Genomic DNA, 17,350 nt, shown 5'->3' with positions numbered 1-17,350 from the left:
CTGCATCACTCCCCATACAAAAAAAAATCGGTACTATTTTTCCATTGGAATTATAAAATCTATTATATTTTAAGACGTCCACCAAAATATTTCCAAAAAATATTAAGATTTATGTGAGCTGGACCAATTTCAAAATACCTCTAAAAATGGAGTTTATTATGAATAAAAATAGTTTGTTAACATTTTTTTTTGAAAAAATCCCCTCAAATGACAAAACGGTTTAAGCTTAAAAAATTTGCATAAAAATATTAAAAAAAATAAAAAAAAAATTTGAACGGAATCGTAATAAATAGATTTTTGATGCCGTTTTTTAATTTTTTTCAAAGATTGGTATAAGAAAAACTTGAATAACTGAGCCTAAACTCTTCTGATTTAGACTTAAGAAGTGTCGGTGGAAAGGTATTTTCTCACCCTTTTTATTTCTTTGCTAATAAACTCGTTCAAAGGATGAAAGAGAAAGGTAGGATGAACGAACGTCATTCAAAGTTGAATTAAGATGTGTTGGTATTTGAAAAAAAAAATTGGGGCACGAATGATTTTTTTTGGACAGAAATAAAAACAGTGTGAAAATACCTTTCTACTGAGATCCCATAAGTCTAAATCAGAATAGTTTTGGCCCAGTTATTCAAGTTTTTCGTAAATCAATCTTTGAAAAAAGCAAAAGAAAAACATCATCAGAAATCTCATTCTTACGATTCCGTTGAAAAGATTTTTAAATATTTTTATGTAGATTTTTTAAGCTTAATCTGTTTTGTCATCTGAGGGGACTTTTTTCAAAAAGTTCTTTACGAAACTATTTTTATTCATAAAAAACTCCATTTTTGGACGTATTTTCAAGCTCACTTAAATATTAATATTTTTCCCAAATATTTTTGTGAACGTCATAGAATATAATAAATTTTGTAATCTCGGCGGAAAAACCGCAACTTTTTTTGGTGATGCAGTCTAATGTATACATATAAGTATATGTGGTATTTGTTTGACTTGTAAGCCAAAATATGTATTAAAATTCAAATCGGAAGCACATGTTTGTGCATATCATTTTTTTAGCTAATTGAAAAAAATCAAACTACCAGTTTAGTTATTTTTGATCTATAATTTCCGCAATTATCTTGTTACACACATTAGGATAATAGGTAATTTGTGTAATGGACGAAGGAAACTGTCAACAAAGAGAATAGTATAACAAAGTACTTCCATATGGATATTTGCTCAGTTAATATTGTTTAACCCTTTGTAGATATAAAACTCATAGATTTACTACAAAAATCATACTGAAAATGGTTTTACACACCAAATACCACAGGAAAATAAATCCAGTACTACAGCGCGTATACGTAACGTCATTTGGTAAAAACTGTGCGGGTTTACTATTGAAGTAAATCCTTAAACTAATGCTTAGTTTCTCTTCACATGCTAGCCTAAAATAGGCTTTCCTTGTGCATAAAAATCTAATCTTCAGGTAATATAATACATTATAGCCTGCGAAAAATTTAGCGGAACAGGAAATTCCTGTACTCCGTAATGAATCTGATTTTGTAGGGAGAATGGAAAAGTACTTCAACCAGACAAAAAAAAAAAAAATATTGAGTAAACTGATGAGCAAGAATAACTGCTTTTTTTATTAAAAAAAAACTAACCTTCTTATATTTTTGGCATTCATTAAAGCACACTTTTCAACCTGAATGTTCCCGAACAAATTTCGAAAAGTTAAAAAAAATCTGAAAAGTCCTCAAAAAAAAAACAACGAAAAAGTTGCCGAAAGATCTAAAAAAGCCAATCAGGGAGAATTTCGAGAAGTTTGAAAAATACTATCAGTTTCCGACAGTTTCCAAAGATCCCCGAAAAATCTCGAAAGATCAAAAAAAAAAAAACACTAAGAATGTTCAGAAAGCCTTAACGGCTTTAGAACCGAAAAAATCCCCAAATATAAAACCCGTAAAATTCCTAAAAGTCCCAAAAATTCTGAAAAGTCCCCGAAAATTGCAAATGTTGCAGAAAAATCCTAAAAACCAAAACTCGACAAATACCGAAAAGTACCAAAAATTGTTCTAATTGTTTTAGAAAATTTCCGAATAACCCTGAAAAATCCCGAAAGATCCCAAAACAAATCACTCAGAACCCTTAATGTTCCTAAACCAATCTGAACGGCTGTTAAACAAAAAATTCTGAATGCTCTCGAAGAACCCGTAAAACCTCTAAGCATTTTATTTTACGCTCAAAGCAAAATCAAATATTTATATGTATGTACGTACAGCAAAAAATAATCGGTGTTTTTAACTCAAGATTATAAAGTTACTATATTGTAAATAACTACATACGTACATGCATATATATGTATGTATGTCTCTAGCTGAATTTCTCAAGTTTTTCCATATGCGGCCTTTTCAATCTCGGCCACAAAGCCATTGAAGCTTTACAGTTGACCTGTGGATTAGAGGCACTGTGTACAAAAAATTGAACCAGAAAAAATGTCGTTTACGTTTTTGGCCGTTAGGCCACGATATGTAAGTACGTAACAGCAGCAGTCGAATGAAGAAATAACTTCTAACACACCATGCAACTTCATCTACGCATACTTTATGAATTCATTTGGCACACCTTTTCTTGAATGCTTGCGATACTTATTTGGCCTGCTAGAGGGTTAAAAGAAAATTACTCAATTACACTGCCAGTAAAATGATTGCTACAAGGTCATTTAAAAAGAAAGTGCATATAAAAGTTAACATGCTGTTATCGTACTTTAGTAGAAAGGCTTCTGATATCTTCACTTAAACAACAACCTTAGCCAGGAAAACTTTCAAAAGAGATTCTCTAAGTCGCAATGCCGCGCATTTATACGCTGCAGCACTTCCTGCACTATCCCCAACTCACTTTGAATCTAGCCTGGTCGGATCCCTTCGCATGGAGTGGTTCACGCAAGTACAGCTCCCATGCCATTTGGCTGCGGCGCGCGCTCTTCATATTCGGTGCACTCAACTTGGTTTATCAAAATTTTGGTATGTTGATTTATCTTTTTATGCCACATGAGATTAGCACAGAATCTGTTATTGGACAAATAACTGAAACGGGTGGCATAATGGGCCTCACCATGGTTGGTGCTTGCAATATGTTCGTCATGTACTGGTATGGAGGACGCATTAGCGCGCTATTGGAGGAGTTACAAAATCTTTTCCCAACAGCACGCGCACAATGGCGTGCAAATTGTGGCAGACGCTTGAGGGGCGGTATGTATAAATGCAGACGTGAGGTTGAATTTACGTTGCACGCTTGTGCAAATATACATAATATATACGCTTGGTTTTGTTTAGTACGCATTCCGTATCGTGTTGAATATTTTGCTGTAAAATCGAATCGGCTTATGAAGCACACAACCACCGCTTACATATTTGCCTTCAGCTACTACAATTCATTGCCCATTATAGAGTACTTGTATGAGTGGCTCAAACCCGAGGAGGAGCTGAAATTTCGCTATCAGTCGAATACCTGGTACCCTTGGCAGAATAGTCACAATAGCCACTCGTTTATCTCCTTTTTGGCCGCCTACATATGTCAGATGCAATCGTCACTCACCGGTGTCGCTTTCATATTGTCTGCTAAATTTATGCTCTACTTCTTCACCACACAGCTGCAAATGCATTTCGATTATTTGGCGGGCGCTTTGGAGGCTATCGATGCCAGTGGCGAGCTTGCCAATGACGAGTTGAAATTCTTGATAAACTATCACAGCAAGTTGTTGAGGTGAGTTCGATTGTAGTAGTTATAAGGAGTTTTTCGTAATTTAATTTTGTGCTCTTTCTTTTTTTGTCTCGCAGCTTTTCCAAGGAGATCAATGACATCTTCAACATCTCCTTTCTGGTTAACTTTTTCACTTCAGCGGTTGCAATGTGCCTAATGGGCTTTTCTATGGTGATGATTAGTTTGGCTCACGCCTTCAAGTACTCGGTCGGTTTGCTCTCTTTTATTGTATTTACTTTGTTTATTTGCTATACGGGCAGCGAGCTAACCGAATCGGTAAGTGATAGTATTTTTAGTTTTCAAGTTTTCCATTGTTTGCGAATTGTACTATGTATTTGCACTGAAAGAATTTGTGAAGAAAAATATATAAAATTATATGCCACAAAACAAAGAAATTTCACAAGTAAAATTTTTATGCATGGCTGCTTTCTTACATCTTCGAGAAATTTTTAGATTTTTTTTTGGTATGTTTATCAATATTTTTTATAATCGAAATATGGTTTCGATATTTTGAAATATTTTTGAAAAACCTTCAACAAAATTTTTTGAATATATGTAGTGTTCTTTAAATTTTTCGCATGGCTCTCTTACATTTTCGATATATTTTTCGATTTTTTTTATTAATTTTTTTATCGATACTTTATATATATCGATATATGTTTTCGATGTTTTGAAATATTTTTTTTGGAAAAGGTTTCTTTATTTTGTGCAGTTACGACCACCGATAAAATTATCGTTTTACACACATAGTTATCGATATCGATATTTTTATATGTATAGATATGAAATACATATTTACATGAACATAGTTTTCGTTACGTTTCAAGACATATTTATCGTTATTTTGCGCTAACTTTTTTGTTCTGTCTTGAAAACTATCGTATATCAATTACATAGATTTTTTATATTTCACGATAAACTTATTGAAACTTCTCGTTGAAATTATGGACGGTTTTCCATAATCGTTTAGCTTTTTTAATAGTATTTATGTATGCGGTTATATTTTCCGATACACTTATTAATATTTCTCGATAAGGTTTTCCTTTTCTCTTGAAAAATATCGTAAATCAATACGATTTCTTTATTTTTTTACCATAGGTTTATTGAAATCGATAAAATTATTGATATTTTTCGATAAGTATGTGTTTACTTTTTCTATATCAATGTCTTAGTCGATAGGTTTTTAAATTTTGTAGCCATGATGGTCAGAGAAAACGATAATTTTTGCCCGAAAAAATTACAAAATAACGCAAAAATTAATATCTTAAATTCAGCGACTATTCTTGATCAAAAGGATAAAAAGCACGATTTTGCAACGATCTAACAATAAACATTTTGATATTTAGCGTATATTTTCGGTCCCTGATTTTTTCGATTATTAGGATTTTAGCTTGGTTGAGGTAAATTTGTTGATTTGGATTTTATTAATAAAAAATATCGTTATTCGAAGACTATATTTTTTTGAAAATTTTTTATCATTTGTAATCAAGGTAAAATCTTTCATCAATCTTCTGTTCCTATGACTGTGTTGTGTTTTTCAATATCTTTTGCAAAAAATATCGTTTTATCGATTTTTTATGCGTCGATATATTTTTGGGTTATATCGATATATTTATCGTAAAAATATTCGATGTATATTGCGATATATATCTACATATACATTTAAAGCTCTCCTATAATCGGACACATTCTGGTAACAAAAAATTGTTGGTTCTTTCCATACAAAATGCTCACGCATACGCAGACTTTTCGATAAATCGACGCGGACACTCAAAAATGTCCAGTTATGAAAAAAAATCTCCCAAAGAGGACCCAAAGCGGTCAATTTAGTTTAGTCCATATTCAGAGATATTTTATTTTCTAGAAAAAGTGTTGCCTTCTTCATCTTGTTTCTGTCTATTGAAGAATAAATATTTTAAAATTTAGAAACCCACATTTCAAATTTTTTTAGTTTGAATTTGAATTTGATTTTTTACGAAATTCCCATTGGCGGGCATCTCTCATAGGTGGACAAAAAGTGGGTGACCATCGATGTCCGCTTATGGGAGTTTTCACTGTATTTGTTTAAATAAAAGTATTGGCGATTTGTTCTATCGAAATTTTTCTACGAAATATTGCTATATTTTTGATTAAAATTTTCGACAAACATATATTTCGATATATTTGTATCGATATCTAAGTCATTTTTTAAGATAAGGTTTAAGGTTTAAGTTTTTCGTTGGCGATTTCACAATTTTCAGTTCTCGGAAAAGGAAAATTAAAAATTTTAATTAAAATTTTATTTTTATTTTTAATTAAAGCTAAATTTTTTTTTACTATTGCATTCTTATGGCAGTGTTGAGCGTCTAGTGATCAAAAGCAAAGAAATTTGAAAAAAGCAGTTATAATGCTATCGAAAATTTTTGAATCTTTTTTTACAAAAAAATAAAAATTAATACTACTTACTATTAAAAAGGTAGCCGTTCGGCAACTGATAGTTATCGATTAATTACAAACGTATTGCTTATTTTACTTTCTATAACCACAAACACAGATTTGTGGTTTTTTCTCCAAATATTAGTGCCACTTCGGCCTCTTTATGTTAACGATAATTTATAAAAGATGTGTATGAAGGACAGATAAATTATAAGCCCTACTTGAGAAAACGGCTCTTATGTTCTGAACACATTGAAAACGACAAGCTACGGGCCACAGCTTCCAATATGATATCTTCGTTATCTAAACGCTTTGTCGATGGCGACATGATTTTTTTGAACGCGGCAGCGACATCATGAATTTGTATGAGTTTGACATAAAAGAAGAGGAAGAACCTTATCTGTCGCTGGAAAAATGGAAATAGATCTAATCGGGCCACAACCGCAGTCGTCGGGTAGCCCTGTCGTCGCCAAAATAATTATCTACATAAGAATACGTGGAAAAATAATTTGACAGCTGTGGTCCGTAGCTCGTCGTTGTCATTGTGTTCGGGCTATCACTGTTTTAATTTTTAATTCTAACAGACAAATATTCTACTACTTTCTTTTTTCTTTTCAGAGCAATAAAGTTCCAGCCGCCGCATTTTATAGCAATTGGTATGAAGGCGACTTGGCTTATCGGAAGATGATACTTTTCTTTATTATGCGCAGTCGCAAACCAGCTGTGCTGAGTGCTTACAAGTTTAAGACAGTTTCAATGCCTACTTTCACCACAGTGAGTTGTATAAGAATAAAAAAAAAAAAAAATATCCCAAATGACTGATTGCCTTTTTGTAATTATTTCAAGATACTGCGGGCATCATACAGCTTGTTTACATTTTTCCAGGCTTTGGGCAAATGAGAGCACTTTTTGAGAAATTATTTAAATGGATTTCATATTTGGCAATAAGGTCATGTGAAATGATATACATACATATATATGTATTTTAGTTGTAGCATTTAGAATCGATATGTTTTGAATTTGAAACGTAAATAAATGTGTAGAACAGTTTCGGGGTGTTATTGTAAATGCATTTTCGGGGAAATTTAACCTTACAGCTGAATATTCCCCTTTTTCAGACATCCGCTGGAACTTAGTGCCGAACAGCTTTGCGGAAAAGTGGGTAAGGGTTCCCGATTTTTGAGGGCTTTTGGCTTGAAGATTATCAAGACTTGCTCACAACTTTACCTAAGTAGTCAAGAAATGATGGCCAGTTTTCAAATTGCCAATAAATTTATGTTGAGTTCTTAAACTAAGAAAACTTTGTCCAATTAATGAATGGACAAACATATAGTATGTCTAGTTTTTATTTTCAAAAATTCATGTCCAGTTAATTAAGAACCAACCATTTAAATATGTGCATCTTTTAAATCACCAAAAATTACAAAATTTATGTTCAGTTTTTATATCACAGAATTCTATGTTCAGTTATTATATTACGAAAAATGTATGTCTAGTTTTTAGGTTGCACACAATTATGTTCAATTTTGAATAACCAAAAATATTTAGTTTTCTAAAAGTTAGTTAAAGTGTATGTAAATTTTTTTCCTAATGCCAAAAAATGTGTCCAATTTTAAATTTATTTTCAGTTTTTAGATCACAGAAATTTATCTTCAGAGAGGAAATGGCCAGAATTTTATGTCCATTTTTTATGTTGCCATAAAATTATATCCAGTTTTTTAATAACCAAAAGTTTATGCCCAGCTATTATACGACCAAACATAAAGATAAACAAAAGTGTATGTAAATTTTTTTTCTATGTCCAATTTTAAATTTAATTTCAGTTTTTAGATCACAGAAATTTATCTTCAGAGAGCAAATGGCAAGAATTTTATGTCCAGTTTTTATGTTGCCATAAAATTATATCCAGTTTTTTAATAACCAAAAGTTTATGCCCAGCTATTACAGGACCAAAAATTTGTGTAAATTTGATTTAAACCAAAAAATTATGTTTCATTTTAAATGACTAAAAATGTATGAAAATTTATACAAATTGAGCGTATTTATGTTTATTTTACATATATTTGCTTTAAATTTATTATGCAGCCAATAATTTTGAACCATACAAAATTATTGATTTTATTATGCACTGTAGTGTGAAGGCTTACGTATTTACATACATCTGTTACCATTTTAGGCAACTTTTAGATAATAAGCTCCTTTAGATATTAAAATTTCGAAACAAACTACTTTTTTTTTGTTCATTTAGCCAAACTACTAAAGCTTATTATTATAGAATTATCGATAGTTTTATTAAATGCAGTCCTTAAATCATTTACCATGAATAAAGTAAAAATTTTCTGTTTGCAATTATTTTATATTTATTACTAAGTATTTAATATTTGCACAATTTCAGTAATTAATTTGCCACAATGCCACACATTTTATCTTTAACCTATTTGTTTATTTACGCAAATATGCATGATAATCATTTTGTATTTAATTATCTTAATTTGTAGCAACAGAAGAAAACATACATGTATGTAAAAACACTGTGTAACCAAGAATAGTCTGCTCGTGGTTATATTGAAAGTGGCGTAGAATTTTCGGGGTGAAGTGCAAAGCCTTACCTTTTTTGGGCAGAGACGAAGCTCCCAGGAGCTATTTCGGTGGCAAGGGATTTTAAAGCCGATCAAGCCCCTTTTTATATCTATGACTTTCTTGTAAGAATAAAGACTGTCTAGACTAGACTAGAATGCTATTATGTAATTGTTGCACAGTGAAACAAAGCATATTACTCGATCTGAAAACACCTAAAAACTAAATACGATATTAATAAGCCGCGAAAAAAAAATGCATTTTGCGAATACGACTGCCATCACTTCCATACACATAATTTTTTTCCTTTTAAATGCTAACCGCAGGGGTTTTATTTTTTATTTTTATAGAACCAACTAAGTCGAGCATTTATTGCATGCTGCTAGTAAAATACATTAATTTCATAACCGCAAGCACTCATGCGAAAGCGCATAACTTTAAATCACCTGAAAGTTTCTTGATTTTTAAAGAGGTCCCTTAAGCGCTGCTTAGCTTTGCTGTATAGCCGAGTGTCGCATTGTTTTGTGAAAACACCAAATCGTTTTGTTTTTCACTCCTCAATCTCTTAGCAATTTCACCTTCCATTATGGACATTAACTTCCGTTGCAAGTCACTTTCGACTGACGGCTGGTCACAGCGATGATTATCGCCGTTAAAACTTTCGACATAAATGAACTAGCAAAGTTTCTACAGAACATTTTGATTGCTTTCGCGCTTACATACAAACTCACTCTCGCTTCATGCAGTTTTGTGTTTTTGCCTTCTTCACACCTGAAAATGTCGAGATATTCAAATATCAAGTAAAATTTCGTGAAATTCTTGAAATGTTTTTTATTTTGAATTAAGTTTCTTTTCAGAGGTTTTAAATTTTCATCACTCCACAAACATCAACAACACACTGTCATTTTCCACAGCCGTTATTTGTTGTGTTTGTCATGCGTACGTGACGCAAACGTAGCGGAAAGCAATGTGCTGTGATGGGTCATAGTGTTTTGAAATTTGTTTTCGTTGCTGTCACGTTTGCTGGCGTCAAAACAGTAAGATAAGTGGACACAAAGAGATGAAAGGGCAAAGAACAAAAGCTCAAAAGATGCCAGAACTTGCGCTATTGAATATGAAATTAGGTGACTCGAAAGGAGGGGCGGGAAATCTCAACAAAGTCTGAAAGTCAAATCTGGATTAAAGCTAAGAGGGATTTCAACTTAAATGTCGATTAATTCCGTTACGAAATTACAAAGTAACGGACGCCAAGGTACAGAGCAAAGTTATTTGATATCGGTAACAACTTTTGACATCTGAATGAACAACGTACGTCTATCTTTGAAAGAGAAACAAAATATTCAAATTCATATTTTTGTTCATATTCGTATTCATACTTATATTGATATTGATATTCATATTAATTTTAATATCCGAATTTACATTCGTATTCTTATTCACATTCAAACTCATATTCGTATTCATATTCATATTCATATTGATACTCATATTCATATTCATATTCATATTCATATTCATAATCATATTAATATTCATATTCATGTTCGTATTCACATTCATATTCATATTCATATTCGTATTCATATTCATATTCATATTCATATTCATATTCATATCCGTATACATATTCATATTCATATCCATAAACATATTCATATTCTGGAACGAATTTCCGTCATCCCTTGTCAAGTTTGGTCTGGAGACAGAACGAAAAATTAACACTGAAGATGTCACAATGTCATACACCTACCTTGCCGGAAACAGCAATAACCAAAAAGGAAATATCCATATTCTATATCCAGAATTTAATTTTCTAATTTTTGAAGAAGAAGTAGTGTGCATTTTTGCAAATATTTGTTTAATTTATGTCTGAGTGCACCGTTGAGTGTCAGCACGAAAAGTCATGAAGAGTCTTAAAAGTTCTCCATGCAATGTGGCAACATTATAATGGCACCTTCGGTATGGCAATGGTGGTGAAATAGGATTTTGATTAAAAGAATATGAGCTAACAAGCCTAGTTACCTACTAGCCAATAATTAATATTTTCTATATTTTTAATCAGTTACATTTTATCTAATATGCTGGTATTATATTTCATATATTTTTGCAAATATTTTTGGCAACATTATTGCAAGTAATTAGTATTATTAGTGATTTAATAATTTTCGAAAAAGGCCTAGCAAAAAAAATGTGGAAAAATATGTAAATATGTATGTATATATGAATTTGTATAAAATATTTAATAATTAATATTCAAATTTAATGGTTGTAATTAATATCTACTGAAATTTATGCAACAGGGAATTATTACGAAATAACGCATGAAAAAAGTGTGAAAATAATAGCAAGAAATATTTTTTTTTTTATAATTTCAATTTTAGTGCATAAACAAGAGCTATACATCGATAGCTATCGAATTATGCAATAATTATAACATAATAGTTTAATTATAGCATGGGTAATGCCTTGGGTGGGGTTTGGCAGAACTATTGTAGACTTTTGCTGAAGCTGCTGGCACTGTATGGGGACATGACGGCGCTGCTTAGGAAAACCGTCACAGATTTACGAGTTTGCAGCAATCTCTTTCGATCATTTTGCCATCAATTAAAAATGCTCCCACTCTCCACTCACCGCTTAGATTTAACAACTTTTAAATTGCTCGGCGCAATTGCTTTATTGCCTGATATTGCCATCTGAAAATTTATCGCGACACTTTCATTTGCTTTCTGCTGTTTTATTTGACTTGTAGCTGCGTTTTTTCTAGCTTATTTTCCTTACGACTTTTTATGATACTTTTCCGTTGCATGCAGCCGCTGTAATAAAGCAAAGAACGATTGCCTTTTTACAACTCCTTTACTTAATTTACCTGCGCGCTAAAGTAGGCAATCGCAGTAGCCCATCTCATTGTTTGTCAATTAATTATGTTGTCACCTTCACGCCGACTGCGTTTGGCGTAATGTTAATGAATAAAAGTGGAGGACGTTGACAAATCAAAGCCGGGGTGTTAACGAGCGCGAAGGAGGCAGCGTGTAACCAAATGTGGGGTGGCGCATGTAATACAGCTACATAGAAAGGGCTGGGAAAAGGGTTCAAAATAAATATCTCCTTTAGTGTTGAAAAGGACTCTTAAACTGCTCCATTTATTACATTTATTTTATTTTTTTACTTTTCTTCTGTCACCTTAATTCGCCCCTTTTTCTTTTTTTCTTTATTTCTCGCTAAGGTATTTAATTGTAATTATATAAGATTTGTAAGTACATTCAGTAAACCATTTTTCTCAGAAGCGTCCAGCATTAAACGTAAATCCCTTAAATGTTATTTCACTTCCTGTAAATCGCCTATTGTCCGCACTGCCTTTCTTTACCACTACGTGGTCATCAGTGCAATGCTCTCACTCTTGCTGTTGTTTCCGTTGTTAGCTTTGTTGTTGTTTACAGTTTTACATTGACATTATTTTGTGGTTCAGTGACATTTGCGCTCATTCATCAAGTTGATAGCGGGGATTTAGCCAACCTTTTGTTTGATACCTGTTTTTTTTTGTTCTCTTTTGGTAAGGGCATACTATTATCGAGCTTAGCAGGGCTGTAGAGAGATGAGAATGCACTTTTAGAAATTGACTTAATGGAATTTGTAGGGTTGACCCTTGCAAAAGCGATGGGGATTGAATGTGTCAAATTTAAGAGGAGTACATAATTGAATGAGTGAGAAGCATATAAATCTTCTTAAGTTATTTATTAAACAAGTAAGAAAGTCTAAGTTCAGGCGGAGCCGAACATTAAATACCCGGTGCAAGTATTAAATATAGGTTTTCCACCTTTCCGAAAGCTACCGCTACATGATAAGCCAGGGTGTATACATTTTAAGTAAATTAGCAACCTTAAATTTCGAAGTATTGAAATTTCAAGCATATCTGAAATTTACCGTTNTGTTGATATTTGTAGATTACCGATGACTAGTAGCTCATAGGTATGGGCTGCGTGTAGTGAGCCAAATTTTCCCCTCTCACGAATAGTTAGTTGAGCGCGTCTTAAGGGACACAGGAAGAGAGATTACCTTCAAATGCCATATATATTAGGGTGGTCCAAAATATGTCAAGTCGGAATTTTAATGCTGAATGTTTAAAAAATCGGACAATTACCACGCCCACATCCCATATAACGGTAATTTAGAGAAGTACAAAAATCTTCTATAAATCAGTAAATACTAAAGCTGATTTTTTCAAAATTGATGTTTGCAATAATTATTTAGCAAAAAACACGCTAATTATAAAATTTTTGGAAATTGGGTGTGGCACCGCCAACTTATGACCAGGTATGTATGTATATCTAGGTAACCGTTCGATCAATTTGTACCAAACATGGTACGATTATTTCGCTTACCACATAGAAGCAAAATGTTAAAAATTATTGAAATCGGACTAAAATTACGCCCACTATTCATATAACGGTACACTTCAGAAATGCTTTAAACTTTGATATTTCGAGATTAAAGGACGCTAATTTACCTCCAATCCCTTGAAAATAAGTAACATTATTATTGAATTTTAGATAATGGGTGTGATATCGCCCACATACCACTACATAAGTTTCTCGAAAATGTTTGAAATGGGGATAAATCCACCCCCGCTTACCATGTAGCGGTCATTTTCAGAAAGGTGAAAAAAACTATATTTAATACTTGCGCCGGGTATCTAATGTTCGGCTCCGTCTGAACTTAGACTTTCTTACTTGTTCATTTTGAAATCAAAAGCTATTAAAGGTCGCTCAAAGCGCTCAAAGTGTCCCATGTATTTTATATGAAAAAAAAACCACAACTTTTCGTAGAAATGGTATAGAGTTCTTGAAAATCAGTATTTTCGATCGGAAGACTCTGGTTCTCTTCAGGAGACTTTCAATAATATGCATTTGTTTGTGTAAAAATTTTTTAATACTAACGATTTTTTATTGGTCCCCCCAGTGCATTTTTTAGGGTTTTTGGCTAAGCTATAAATCATAGTTGCAATGAACAAATGGTTAAATAAATAACTGAGTATTATTACTGGGAATCTCTTGCAGAGAAACAGAGTTTTACGCGATCGAAAAATATTCAATTTTAACATTTCCATACCATTTATACCAATGGACAACTTTGAGCGCTTTGAGCGAACCCTACAAATTTTTTGGTTGCACAAAAAAAAAATAGGCGCTCTAGTTTTTTTGGTATAGAACAATCCTAGGGGATGAGAGCGTAAAAATTGCTACTTTACTTTTTAATATACATTTTTGGACCATCCTAGTGTATAAGGGTTGAGTATGGGTTCGTAGAAGTTCAACTGGCTTCACTTGGACGACTGTGATTGTGTCAGAGTAACGCGAGGTTTTCAGGGCAGTTCATCCTTACGAGCAATTAGTTGGTATGTACAGTTTTCAGGTCCATTGGTTGTTGCATGCAGTCTTTGATTTGGTTTTTAAGCCGTCTGGCAACTGCTTGATCAGCATTATCGGTTGTTCGCTTACTGAAAGTATCTGCGCCCCGGTAAGTAGATGGTATTCTGACCGTATCAGAATACAACTCGTACAGAGTGCTGTGCATTGGCATGCTTTTAGCTTCCTACACTGTGTTCCACTAATCTCTGGTGACCAAACTGGCGCTCTATAGTTTCCAAGCGGCCGATCAATTGCCTTTTTATTTTGTCGCCAAGCGTGTCTCCATGTTTTTACTATGTTGTTCGAAAGATTGATATCTATTGTCGACCACTCAGTTAGTTCTCCGCCCTCCGTTTAAGCGTCCTTTTGATGTTCATACAGTTCAGGATTGACGGAAGTTGTTGAGATAACTTACTCTGACCGAACCCCACATTTTCAGCATTAGCATGCATTTTCCTTGGAGGTTTTCATCTTACCGATATCCACCTGGGCCTCACTGCCGGTGAAAGTGAGAGCTGCAACGGTTTTTGGGAGCTTATCCAGCCTTCTGATTACTCGATGCTCGGCTATATCCGCCGAAGGGTGTAACATAAATACACGGCTACCATAGTTCGCGCATTGCTTCCTGTACAGCGTGGCGTGATAAATGACTATCATATCCACTCTGTCATGGGGCTTCGCCGATTTGGACCGATGCTTGGTTGAACAAAGCTTATTAACAGTAGAGGTAATGCTACAGGTCTTCAGATGCTGCCTTTGCTTTTTGCGCTTGTGTTCGTTAACCAGTTGTCGAAACTTCAAATTGGGATCCCTGATGCGCGAGTTCGCCGGATTGATCACTTGAAGAAATTTTAGGCGAATTTTCGCCAAGTATTCGGACCGGATGAAGCGAGTTGTTGCAGCATTGACCACTTTGTGTAGTTGGCGTCTTCCCAACATGATGGTCTGTAGGGTGGGCGGCGCGTAACATCCGCGAAGTCATCCCGAACAGCTTCGTTGCGATTTGTGTGTAGACTTTTTTGGTTCTATGCATATTTTGCTTTTATTATTTTGTCGACGACGTGGAGATTTTTCGTGATGTTTTTGAATTTTTCAGGATGTTTTTCGGGACTTTTTAAGTATTATCTTGGAATTTTATTTGGACCTTTCGGCATATTTAAGGACATTTTTATTTTTCAAAGTTTTATCTCGGGAAAGTTTTGGTATTTTCGTCAAAATCTTGATTATACTTATTTGTTTTCTGTCATCTTTCATTTTTTTGGACTCTGTTTCGAAATTTCGCAACCATTTGATCTATTGCCCTGGAGCTATTCTAGATCTCCAGGAATTTTTCATATATTTTTGGGATTTTTCATAATTTTTTTCTGACTTTTTGGCGGTGTTTAGTTGCTTTTAATGACTATTTCGGGATTTACTTCGAGTCCTGGGAACTTTTAAGGTAACTTTTGTGACGTTTTAGGAATTTTGCGATATTTTATGATAAAATTTTTTCCGGTATATTTTAAAATATCCTTTGGGGCGTTTAAGAGAGAGAAAGATTTGGGAATTTTTATGGACTTTTCCGGAAGTTTTAGGGATGCTTATACATTTTTCGACTGTTTGGGAGTTGTTTTGGATTTTCCGAAATGTTTTCGAATATTTTCGGGATTTTTTATAATTTGTCCGAATTTTGGGTTTCCAGAGATTTTATGAACCTTTGGGGACTTTTCGGGATTTCCTCCGTACCCTTTGCAACTTTTAAGGAACATTTCGGGACGTTTTAGCAATCTTTTGTAATTTTTAGTGACAGTTTTCTGGGGATTTTTTCGGGAATGTCTTGAAATATTCGTGGGCACATTTGGGGGATATTTTATAGGTCACTCGCGATTTTTTGATACAGATTTTCGAAATACTCCTACGAGTTTTTGTGAACTTTTTCGGGATTTCCTCCGAACGATTTGGGACTTTGTAGAGCCTTTTCGGGACGTATTAGAGATATATAAAGATCGGACAGATTTTTTTTGGCATTTTCTCGGGAATGTTTCGAAGTTTTCTTCGGGATGTTTTTGGGATATTATAAGGACCACTCTGGATTTTTCGATACAGGTTTTGTGTATATATTTATAATTTTTTATGAATCTTTGGAGACTTTTCGGGATTTCCTCTAAACTTTTAACTTAACTTTTTTTCGGGAATATTTCGAAATTTTCTTCGGCATATTTTATGGAGAACTCCAAATTTTCGGGATCTTCCTATACAGGTCTTTAGACATTTTTTGGGGAGTCTGTCTCGAAACTTCCTTCGGCTAGAATATTTAATGATCTTTATAGAGTTTTGTTGGGACTACTTCGGAATTTTTGTCGGGAATTTCCGGACTTTTTCATGCGACTTCGTGCGTTTTAATGAGATTCGGAAGTTTTCGGAATTTAATAATAATAGATATATTTTCTTTTTTTAATTTACTTATTGTAAAAGGGATACTAAAATTTTTTATTTTTTTTCTTGGCCTTTCATTGAAACCATCATCATTAATTCAATTAAAAGGGGTATAAAAGCAAGGGTAAGCATAAATTGAAGTCATTGTATAACCCCTTAGTGAGTATTTACATAAAGTCACCGGGTATGCAAGCTGAAAGTCAGCTTGCGATATCCTCACCCATTAAATATTACTTAATGACCCCAGAAATAATCAACAAAATTTTATATGGTTTTATGTACGTTAACCCAATCCCATAAAAGTAAGAACAACTAAAGCAAAATTCTCTTCAGACAACAGCAAATTCAATACGAAAACCGTGATTTAAAGCGCCTTGCCTCTAGCAATCAAATAAAAATAGCAACATCTAATTAAGAAAATTGTCGTGCGACGCGACGTGACGCAACGTAAAGCGATGCGCCTGACATCAAAATATCGCCGCAACATGAAAAGACTTGTGTCGACTCGAAGACTGGCGGGCGTTGCAAAATTTTCGCACAACACTAAGAAGCAAAGGAAGGAGGAGGATGTATGCACCTACATACGCGATGATAGAGCAGCAAAAACTAATTGGGCAATGGCGACCTCAAATGGAAGTAGCAATTATTTCAGCGCATAACACAGTTAAAATGTTTTCTTCTGGCACTGCAAGCGCCAACAACAACAACAACAACAATAACCACAGAAATGCACAAACAAAAAAGTAAATAATAGCGGTATTCATCAAAAATTAGACGACTGCTAGAGCCAAAGTTAGACG

The 17,350-nt window shown here is 33.6% G+C and overlaps 1 protein-coding gene across 1 annotated transcript; it reads left to right on the top strand.

Annotated features, from left to right (window-relative positions):
* The first annotated feature begins 2,824 nt into the window (after window positions 1–2,824).
* On the top strand, window positions 2,825–7,053 carry LOC108362933 (putative odorant receptor 69a). Its single transcript, XM_017616090.1, has 5 exons — window positions 2,825–3,227; window positions 3,312–3,741; window positions 3,816–4,014; window positions 6,772–6,927; window positions 7,000–7,053. Exons 1-5 carry the CDS (start codon window positions 2,825–2,827, stop codon window positions 7,051–7,053), a joined length of 1,242 nt encoding a protein of 413 aa, XP_017471579.1.
* The last annotated feature ends 10,297 nt before the right edge of the window (window positions 7,054–17,350 follow it).

This window comes from Rhagoletis zephyria, unplaced genomic scaffold (assembly GCF_001687245.7).
Source record: "Rhagoletis zephyria isolate East Lansing unplaced genomic scaffold, Rhagoletis_zephyria_1.1 Rzeph_scaffold_01148, whole genome shotgun sequence".
Taxonomy (NCBI): Eukaryota; Metazoa; Arthropoda; class Insecta; order Diptera; family Tephritidae; genus Rhagoletis; species Rhagoletis zephyria.
This window is presented reverse-complemented; position numbering and strand designations above follow the sequence as displayed.

Coding starts and splice junctions, on each gene's coding strand:
- LOC108362933 (XM_017616090.1), top strand. CDS start 2,825: ATGCCGCGCATTTATACGCTGCAGCACTTCCTGCACTATCCCCAACTC. Junction 4,015..6,771: donor GCAGCGAGCTAACCGAATCG/GTAAGTGATAGT, acceptor TTTTCTTTTCAG/AGCAATAAAGTTCCAGCCGC. Junction 6,928..6,999: donor CAATGCCTACTTTCACCACA/GTGAGTTGTATA, acceptor AATTATTTCAAG/ATACTGCGGGCATCATACAG.